This window comes from Geospiza fortis, unplaced genomic scaffold (genome assembly GCF_000277835.1).
Source record: "Geospiza fortis unplaced genomic scaffold, GeoFor_1.0 scaffold41, whole genome shotgun sequence".
In the NCBI taxonomy this organism is placed as follows: Eukaryota; Metazoa; Chordata; class Aves; order Passeriformes; family Thraupidae; genus Geospiza; species Geospiza fortis.
The window spans coordinates 2,531,357-2,542,233 of record NW_005054299.1 but is presented as its reverse complement, the minus strand read 5'-3'; the positions used below and the strand labels follow the sequence as shown (position 1 = coordinate 2,542,233).

At 37.4% G+C, this 10,877-nt stretch overlaps 1 protein-coding gene across 1 annotated transcript in view; it reads right to left on the bottom strand.

Moving 5' to 3' along the window:
• USH2A (usherin) overlaps positions 1–10,877 on the bottom strand; it is a 371,949-nt gene that overhangs the window by 336,809 nt on the left and 24,263 nt on the right. The window contains 3 exon segments of the mRNA XM_031059531.1: positions 675–969; positions 3,269–3,332; positions 4,535–4,670. Of these exon segments, the coding sequence (XP_030915391.1) occupies positions 675–969; positions 3,269–3,332; positions 4,535–4,670 (495 nt within the window).

Sequence of the window (10,877 nt, the reverse complement as noted above, 5' to 3'; positions counted from 1 at the left end):
AGCATTAATTAAAAAAGAATAGGCCAGAAAGAATATACAGAAATTTGGTGAATTCCCTATTGTGAATGCAGCCCCACTTCTGATACGTCCCTCTTTCCAAGACATCCTGACATTCTTCAAGAGCCTAGTGGAAGGTTAGGAGCAATATGGCCTCTTCAATAACTACACCTGCTTATTTTCTCCTTTCATATTCCTTGGGAAGCTAATCTATCACCTCCAGAATATCTGCAAACAGAAACACCCTCTAATACGTCAATGTGCATTTGATACATTAAATCTCATTTGTCTGCAGTCAGTTTTCTACCAGCAGGTACAAAACAAGCACCTTAAGTTTTAATAGAAATTAAAATAAAAGTTGAAATTTACAAAAGTGGAGCTAAGAGACAACAATCAGTTTCCAAATACTGGTGCCTTCACACAGGATCTACTCTTGTATATCTACTCTAGATTACTGCTGATTAAAACAGGCACATAAAAGAGAATGCTGAGAACCATAATGCATTTTGTTGCCTTTTGCACTGTTATATGCCAATAAAGGAAACTTTCTTCCTGGTCCTCTAAGGATAACATTCTAAAGCATAAGGTTTGAATATCCTCAAAACTGCAATGCAATATCTATAAAAATCTTTTCTTAGTTTTGTTTTAATAAATGGCAAATGGCATCTTCCCATTACCTGATACTGTCCATTTTGTAAATCTATTGTGATTGAAACACCACGATCCAGACCTGCAGTATTAGCAAACACAGATGAAATCCAAGTGGTCCCAATGTCATTATCATTGATGTAGTGGAGAGGATGGGCATCTGCATCCAGCCTCAGCACCCTGTCATTAGTGGTATCATCTGCACCATTAGGGATGCAGTACCTCTGTACCAAAGGGTGTACTCGGGGATGACTTCCAGGACAGCGGCACTCAGACTGGGTATGAAGATGAGGGAATTTTCCAGAGAATACTTCCAAAATGTCTCTGTCACAGCATAGAGAATAGTAATTAGATACATGACAAACAAGAACAAATGTCACTTTGTGCATCTAGGCTCACAGATTAAACAAAATTCAGGTTAGATTACAGTAGAAGCCCTAAACTCCTGATGTAAACTCATAAGAATGGGGCACTCAGCTAGGAGTGAAGGCTCCCCCCAAGGTCTCTACATTATCAATGGTAGCAGTAGGCATCTTCAGAAAATATCTATGAAGAACCACCCTAGAGCTCCTTTCATAGCCCCACACATAAGGAGTTCTTCAGACACCAAGGGAGAGGAGTTCTTTGGTGAGAGTTCTAAAGCTAAATAGATGAATCCCACCATAGATGCGAGGAGAAAAACATTTTATTGCAGCATCATGTCTGACTCCAATCAGCAGTCTGGATCCTGTTCTTAAACACACCATAGTGCCAATAACCACTGTGAAGTTCAATGTTTGCACTCAAACCCTCCCAAAAGACCAGCTTGAACAACATCATATTGTACCTTAGGAAATCTGGGTAGAAATATTTTTACTTTTAACTAATTTTTATCAAGATGTCCCCTTTTTTAACTGCAATCAACCCAGTCATGTCAAATCATTGAGATACTTTAGTACCCTCTGACATCAGCAACTGCAATAAATACAAAGGTAAGTAGGCAGGAAAGCAAGTAGATATATGGATGACATGGACAGTTCTTTATCTGCTCATCACTGATACAAAGGAAGGATTTTGTGAGTTGAGAAAAGACTGAATTTTTATATTTAAACCTTGTAACTTTTCCCATTTTCCTGCTTTATCAGTAAGAACATAATTTTGTGTGCTTATTAAGCAAATAAATACTTGCTAGCTGCCACTACAGCTTCCACAGAACCCAGGCTTACAGGACTTTTTACATATCCATAGCCTAAATTAATTGGTATGCAGGCAAGACTTTCCCTCCCAGTTTATCCCAGAAAAACATTTTGCACCATGCTATTTGGGGATATAAAATCAAATCTAGAAAGACATCAGTAGGTCAAAACAGTCTGTAAAATACCTTAATTTTCAATTGTTAAGCTTTATTCATTTTACTGACCTAAATTGTAGTTCAAAAGATTTGACAAGCATTGCTCTGAGAAATACAACTAACGTGATTTTCATAAAACTTGGAATTCAGATTCACATTAATGCTTCCAATTCACAGGAGCTCAGTTCATCATAATGTCCTGCAGACAGCTGAGCTCTGAGGAAACTGCTCTACATCTTATTGAAAGACTATCATTAAGTAGCCTGAAGGTCTGCAGTTCTGAGTGTCATTGTGTGCAGCCTCCCTGGAAGCACCACACAGACAAATAGGACCTGACTACTTCTGGCCAGCCTGATATGACTGGATTAATCCAGCATGAGCTGGATAACAAAGGTAACATCTCTTTGTAATGTGCTAGGAAGGGAGGCTGGAAGGCGACAGAAATTGCAGTGGCAACAGTAATTTGGCCTCAGGAACACAGGAAGTCAAAGCAATTGCCCAGGGCTCTGTGGACTGAGGTAGCTAAGTCGTTGGTGGCTTATGGTGACAACTTCATCTGAAGCACAAGGGACAGTGGGACCTCAGGACAGGGGTGTGTGCATGGGGCGGGTGAGCATCAAGACTACCTGACAGTATGGGGAAGTGAAACCAGAGGAAAGCAACAGCTAAGCACGGGGAGCCAATCTTCCAGCTACAAAGCCAGCGTGCCAATCACTTGGAATGCCTGTCCTCCTCAACAGACTGGTATCTGAGTGGTCCAGTTTTGACCCCGTAGCTCCCTTCCTTGCCCTACAGTTTACACGCAGCTCAGAGGAAGCTTAGCAAGTCTTATCCACCAGGACTAAGCTTATCAGCATACACTATTATGACAGAATTATGATGAGTAGGTAACACCTAGACAGCTTATAAGCATTGAAATCTAGCAACTGGATCTACTCTCTGCAGAATACATACTAAGTCAGGTTGTAGCAAGGACAACAATAACAAGGAGAGCACATATTTATCACAGTGTTTTGTTTCACTACATATACACTACATACACCACTACATACATCAAGCCTATTTAAGCAACAGTTCAAAAGCAAAACACATTCAGTTGTTGAATTTATTTTAACTCAAGATTTTTTAGATTAAAGGTAATCTTTGAAATGAGGCTCAGGGAACTACATCCTCCCGAGCAATTATCTAAAGGAAACATCTGAAAAGCACTACACTTTGGGAAATAAGCATATTGTTATCTACACCTCTTTCTCACCACACTCTTATTTTGCTACAAAAATAAAAGTTCTTTACCTGTTTGTAAGTGCCACTGAGTAAAATCGAAAATCTTGCATTCTTCCAACAAATTGCTCTAAACCTAAGGAAATATACTATAAATAATCTATTGAGCAGAAGGCAGCTTTGCACTACATGAGAGCACCTTTAATTCAGCACTCAGAAATCTCTCTTGCACAATTACCCCTCCTGAATGAAACCATCTTGGGCCTGGACAAAACTATAGAGGGCAGTGACTTAATTTTTTTGATAAAAAAGAATGATTTATAATAACTTTATAAGAACATTTTGTACCTATCTCTTTTCTGATTAGAGAGGTGGCACAGGGACCGGCTCATTAGACAGAAGTAATGAGCCAGTCCATGTGCCACCTCTAATTAGAGAAGAGATACAGTAGGTACAACTGTACCTATCAATTTATACAATAAAGAGCATTTTAAAATATTCCTTTCTTTTACATGATTATTAGCTACCCAGCATTCAGAATCAAAACCACAACAAAATACATTTCCAAATACAAGCTTGAAGAAATCTGGCACAGACTACTTTCTTGCCCAAAGCCACAATAAAACTGTTTATGTGACATATTTTTAGAAGTTAACTTCAAATTGTGCATGTTCCCAAAGAGCAGTAGTCAGTGTTCTTACACCTGCAGAGCCAAGAATTAGTGAAAAGTAACCAAACATCCCCCACTGTTCTTCAATGATCATGTCATGATATAGAACATATAAAACTCTAGATGTAGATGAAGAGTAAAACTTTCAGGCATTACTAGAGGCTGAAAGATTCTCATTCTGCCATGGTTTGCATGAGTATTGATAAAACTGAAGAACACAAACAGCCATAAACCTTCAGCTCTGTTCCTGATTCTGCAGAGAGAGTAATATAGTGGCCATGCACAATTCCATTCTGAAACAGAATACATATTCCCTATATTTACTCAGAAAAACTACAGGCAGAAATTAGTGGAATAAGTCACTTTACTTACATGTTTTAGAGAATTCAGGAAAACCTATCATATAAATTATGATCATCTACCAAACATCAATCTATTCCTATACATATATTCAATACATATATGTTTGGTAGATGATCATAATTTATTCTATCTTCAAGCCAGTCTTTTGAGAAAGATAATTGAAAAATAGGAATTTTCTTCTGCAGTAAGGTATTACTTCTCACCATATAGATAACTTAAATTACTCACACACTTCTTTTAACCACATCATGTATATTTTATTTTGACTATTCCAGTGCATTCCACTAAAGTACTACAAGATTTACCTGTGAAGCTTTGTCCAATTTGCAGAGTACCATCAGCATCAGTATCTGCAACTGTTCCCATAAGAGTCCTTGAATCAAAAGCTGTGTTATCATCTTCCCAACCATTCAAGAAGAAACTAATTCGGCTGTGATGCACCTATAGAATCAAAGGGGCAAACACATGCTTTATCATGCAATCACTTTGATTTCTCTACATTTTTTTGTCTATCACTGATTAACTGGTAACAGTACCTCAGGCTATTTGTTGCGTGTCTTTATTTTTGGTGCCTACTGAAAGCAGTTACCTCTTTTTCATTAACATATCACCACACAGATGCAGAGAGTATAAAATTTCTACAGGGGTTAAATCAAAGAAGGAACTACATCACAGGGATCTGGTGGAGATGGAGGGGAAGAGAGGAAAAGAAGGGTGGGTGTGTTTCACAAGGTACAAGGCTGGTTACAGCTCCATCACCACTTTGGGCCATGGGCACATGTTACAGCTGTCGCAGCTCTTCTCATACATCACTTCAAACAGGCCTCAAGGGGCTGCACACCATGCTCAGGATAATCAAACACAGGCCTCCAACAGCCCCCAAAACGCCTCCCTAACCCAAACATACTTCTTCTACAAGGGCTGAAGGGAACGGTATAGGAACTGCCTACATCTGCTTTACACCCACTGGGTAATTCCCTTTCATCCAGGGAACCCTTGGCTAGGAATATGCACTCAGCCAGCACCCCAGGGTACTGTTTTCTGCAAGTGTTCCCTTTCCTGCCAATTCATTTTAAATCTGAGCTAACATTCATAGAAATTCTTTATGGCATTCTCCCAGCTCCACAAAGTCACAAGATGCTGAGCTTTGACAAAGTTGGGGGATTTTTTGCATTAGAAATGCTTAGACTTAGGTTACCTAAAATTAGGAAAAGTTTAATAATATGGGAGTGCCTTTCAGCCTTACATCATATGAAATTCAGTACTCTCATTTAAAAAATCCAGGCCCACATAAAATGAAAACCAGAAGTATTATGGCTATAGTCAGGTTTCCATTAATGAAATTAATTATAGAAACTAAGTTGGACTTACCTAAAATTTTTATTTCAGAAAGTTTATTTGCAAAAAAAATTAAATTACTTGGGTTTTAGCAATGTTTACCTTGAATAAAGCTTTTTTCACATGATAACTTGGTAGCTTTAAACCTCTGAAACACCATTTTGCTGCTGCCAATTAAAAGAGCATTATTTTAATTTTGCAGGTATGGATGCCTGGTGAATCATGTCTATCAAGGCAAATAAAACTAGAGTGCCTTAGCCCATCTTGACAGTCATGCCAATCAAAAGAAAATAAACCTGGAATAACTGCTTCCATAAGAACAATACCTATGTGAGGACACAGAAGGTTTACAAGCCAGAATAATTTGTTGCAAAAAAAGGAAAGACAGAACTTATTTACCAGTTAAAAAAATACCAGCTTGAAAACCATAATATAAGCACACACAATACTACTCTGACAATAAAATCTTTCAAATTTCAGACCAAGATAAATGGACACAATTATCTATAAATCTGAGCTCAGATGATCAGCATCTGTGCCTTGAGCAACATGAGCCTATCAGCATTTTAAGAAAGAAAACATGAAATAAGATGGAGGGGTTTGTTTGGCCTTTTTTCTTTTGGCTTCACACAAGATTGTACAAATGAATTTTTCCTCCTTAAACTGTACTTTCAAACATAAACATGTATGCTGAGCTTTATTGCCATTTCCAGATTCAGTCAATATTTCCAAATTTAGACAGGAATATTTATTGCCCTTCCACTGATGGAAATTTGAAGGCTATTATCATAATTACTAAGCCTTGAGATTTGTTCAAAAAGTTATAGCATATGAGTTTCACCGCTCAAAATACATCTCTCCATTTTAAATTATCTTTTGTGTTGACACATCAATGACCTAAATACAACAATTTCTTTATTTAATTTTAATACAAAGCCCTCTAAACATCTGATGCCCTATTTGCAAGAGCCTAAGTATACGTATATATTGTGGTTACATTGCATTTTTTTCTGCATCACATTTTTTACAGCCTGTTACTGTCATTTGGTGTTTGACTGTTATCATCATAAAAGATACAGGCTTTTCTACTTTGTTATTTGTAGCATTATCTCATGTTTTACAACATCTTTGCACAACATGCCTGCACATGAAATATAACTAGTGAAAAGTTCTCAGTGGTATTAATGCATAAAAAAGAATGTGGTTCCATCTCTACTGTCTTTACCCAGCCAAAAGCTGATGAACAGCCAATTTTCCTTTATCACATTAGCACAGCCATGAGGGAAACACATTTGTTCTAGTCAGCTACACTAAAGATACTATTACCAATCTAACATATACATGTTTTATATCAGCAGTATTCTCAGAGTATGAGGGAGCCAACAATATATTAACACTAGCATGACAGTTTATTTAAGAAAAGAAAATTGTCTCTGTAGAGGGACAGAAGTTAGAAATGTATGGCTAAAGCTCAGTGTCACTGGTCTAATAAAGGTAATAATTCTTAAGCTTTCTTTATAGCAGGTAACACTCCTGTGGCAGCTCTGTCATATCATTCAAATAAAAATGTTGCCTTTTACAAGTTTAAGAGTACCTTTATTTTTAGTCAGATATGAAGCATGTTTCCGCTTTCCTGTTCCCACTGTAAAATATTTCTAAGGGGAATTCAGAAATGGGCATGCTCATCCCCATCAGCTTCTTGAAAACTTACTGTCTCAGGCACAGCTGTATAGGACCTAATTCTGCCTCACCCTGTGGCAAGCAGTGTTCACCTCCATGCACCCCATACTAAAATCAGGGGGTCCATTCATGACTTAAGAGTGACAGAATTGGGCCCTAAGTGACCAGGTATTTTTACTTGTTGAAAATAGGTGACTAATGACAATTTTAAATCTCCCTCCCCCCTCCCCCACCACCAATCTCTTTGTATTAAATAGGATTTAGAATAGTTGGGTTTAATATAGCACATCCCCAAGGTAGCCCTAAGCACTTTACAATGCTGAATTGGATATCAGTAGTGCAGTGACTGTGTAAGGCAAAGGCAGCAGTCATTATGCATTTGGCAGTAGCTCAATGTAATGATCCCCCTGCTGGTTATTAAAGGGGGTATGAATATCTGACATGGGAGGAAAATGTAGGAGGGAAACCATGTGTGGTATAAAAAATCCCAGTGGCTCTCCACTGTGGGAGGAGAGGAGGTCTCAAAGTTTGGTGTCAGTTTAGACTAAGCTAAATAAGAAAAGGCTGGCACCAAATGGGCTGTTTGATGTAGTTATTTAAGGTCTCCTGACTGTTAGCATTAAATTCCATACAATAGCACAGAACTAAAAGAAGACTTTCTCTCCTGACTAGGACAACAGGATTATTCCCCAGTTGTCCTTATTAATAATGTTCCATAAGAATTTGCCCCAAGAGAGTAACAAGAGATGGGTAGGAAAGGTTGGCTTTGTGGTTGTGCAGAGCACAGGACCAGAAGTCTGGGACTTCAGCACTCTAATCCCAGCTCTGCAACCACCTCTCACTCCTATGCTTCCCCATCTGTCAGATACAGCAAATCACCTCTCAAGGAGGTGGCAAGGATTAGTTACTAAGATCCATTTGCTCTGAAACTACATCAGCATCTGCCAACACAGAACCTAATACCAACTCCAAGCAATGGAAAATCCATTTGATGGTGAACTGAGGTGGTGAAAGATATCAATACTCTTTCCTCTAATAGCACTCTTGGTCTGACCTGGAAGAGTTTCAAAGATGAGAGGTACAGGGCCAAAGAGCTGACAGGCAAATTCCTTCAGTGCATCCCAAGTTAAGCTTACAGTTCTCTAGCACAAACAAATTGTGCATCAGAGACAGCAATACCAAATAAAAGCACTTCCTAGCAAGGAAAGCTTCCCTGCCATATGGGTCACAGTACTGCAGAATCACAAAATCACAGACAGGATAAGGTTGGAAGGTACCACAGTGGATCATGTGGTAGAAACTCCCTGCTCAAGAAAGGGTCATTCCAGATAACATGTGGCACAGGATTGTGCCCATGTTATTGCTAATGAGACAGGAACAGGAAATTTATTGTAATTTTATTTTCTTACCTAAAGATCTGTGCTCTTCAGATCCTACCCACAAAAACACAACAATGAAATTTAACATGAATTTTGCCACTTGGTTTGGATCAGGCAGAACTGTCATGCAAACAAAAACCAGTATCCTCACATATTAAGTGCTAACAGAACTGCTAACTTCTACTACATTGCAGTAATCTGTGTGGCAAAAAAGAAACATCACAACCAAATACTCCAGAGCAGTTGCACTGGTTAAGGGACTATGGTAAAAAGCAGAAGCTCCTTGACTGAAGAATACCATGGGTTCTTTACTTCTCTTTTTTTATATAAGCCTTGTATTGTACTGATATTTATAGGTATAATGCATATTGGTACACCAATGTATAAATAAAGAAACAGTCCAACAGTTACAAGAGTATAATAGGTAGAGTAAGAATATGTAGTAGTACAATAAAAATTAACAATATGCTTTTTTCAAAAAACCAAAAAATGCCTAATATTCCTCATTATCAACACAGAGGCAGAAGACATTTTGATACCAAGTAAAAGACAGAGTTATACTGACTCCACTTTTTTGAACTACAATGACCCTTTCGAAGCCAAAGCCAGTTTGGGGGAGTTCTGAGACTACAATCTACAAAGTTTTGGCTGTCACATAATAACACCCACATTTATTACCTTGCAGTGTACATGTGTGATATCTGGCCCACTTAAGCAACATACACTTTTTCTTCACATGCATTAATCATCCTGTCATCAAAATGTCTTCTTATATATAAAGGCAACTGAGACAATTTTAGTCTCTTCCATGTAGAATTGAATTACACCATTTCAGCCAAAATAAATGAAGTTAATGGAACCTTTTTTCAGTGAACACTATGATCTTTTTGCATTAGTAAGATTTTTCCATTTTTTGCATTAGTAAGATTTTTCCATTTGTAAGATTTTACAAGTTGGTCCTAATATTAATACCACCCATATACCTCATGGAAAATTATTTCTAATAAATAAGATAGGAAGGAGAGACATAGAAAAGAATCCTTTATAGCTGATTTAAAAAAAAATCCCTAAGAATCCCTAAATGTATCACAGCAGAGCTAAAGATCACTAAGCAGAGATCAAAGCTTTACAGCACTAAATGACACACAACCAACAGAGGCAGTAGCCTCATTCCCAAATATTTTAATTTGTAATTGGTATATGCTTCAAAGACACCTGTTTTTCAGTTAGTACAACCTTATCCTTCATGTTATCTTTCCTATTCCAATATTTATTGGCATGGGAAAGATTTATTAAAATATTATAGATAAATTATAGGGAGTTATTTCAAGACAACATTAATCTTCTCCACTGGTTGAATATACATTCTTTTTGCCCTTACTAATAAGAGCTTCTAGCAACCATAAAATACATTTTAATCCTAACATTTCCTTTCATCATCTTTTGTTCTAATAACTAGATCACAGTGCCTGGCAAGACAGATTAATAGAACAGAAGGATTGCTTCCCAGATTTGCAGGCCATAAATGAGGAGTTCCACAACAGAGGGAACTCTGGCACCAAAAATGAAAGGAATAGAAAAAAAATATTTTCCAGTCATTTAAGCCAAATGATACCAACCCTGGCCTACTTAGTTTTCCAGCCAACTTAGTGATGGCAATCACTTCAACTGCAACTTCAGCTCTTACAGCTATTCAGACCATCACACAAAGTCTCAGATGGAGGGGCAGGACTGACTGACAGACAAAACAAGGACCAAAAATGCATCTCCCAATACCAGGTCATTACTACATTCCACTACATGTAATGGACACCACTGTTTTCAAATAAGATTAAAAAGGAGCAGTTCAGGGATATACAATATATAACTGACATGAACAAGATTATTCAAAAAATCGTGTATCTGTATAGTAAATTTTTTTTAAAGCAAATTTTTAAGATGCAAATTTAGCTAGTTTGCAAATGCAAGCTAAATATAAAAACTTAATACAAACTAAAACACAATGTCAGTTTCTCAAATACAAGTAAAAAAACCAAATATTCCCCAAATAAGAGAACAGAAAATAAGCTGTAAGAAAACTCAAGTCTGTTTTCATTTTCCTTAAAACACGCCCTATTTGCACAGCAGGCAGTTACTCAGAACTAGAAACAATTATTATAAAGAAGATGATACACAATATGAAGAATTTTAAAATGTTTTATGAGAAGCAGTTAGGCAGCTATACCATTTCTCTGTAAGGCAGAAAAAAATG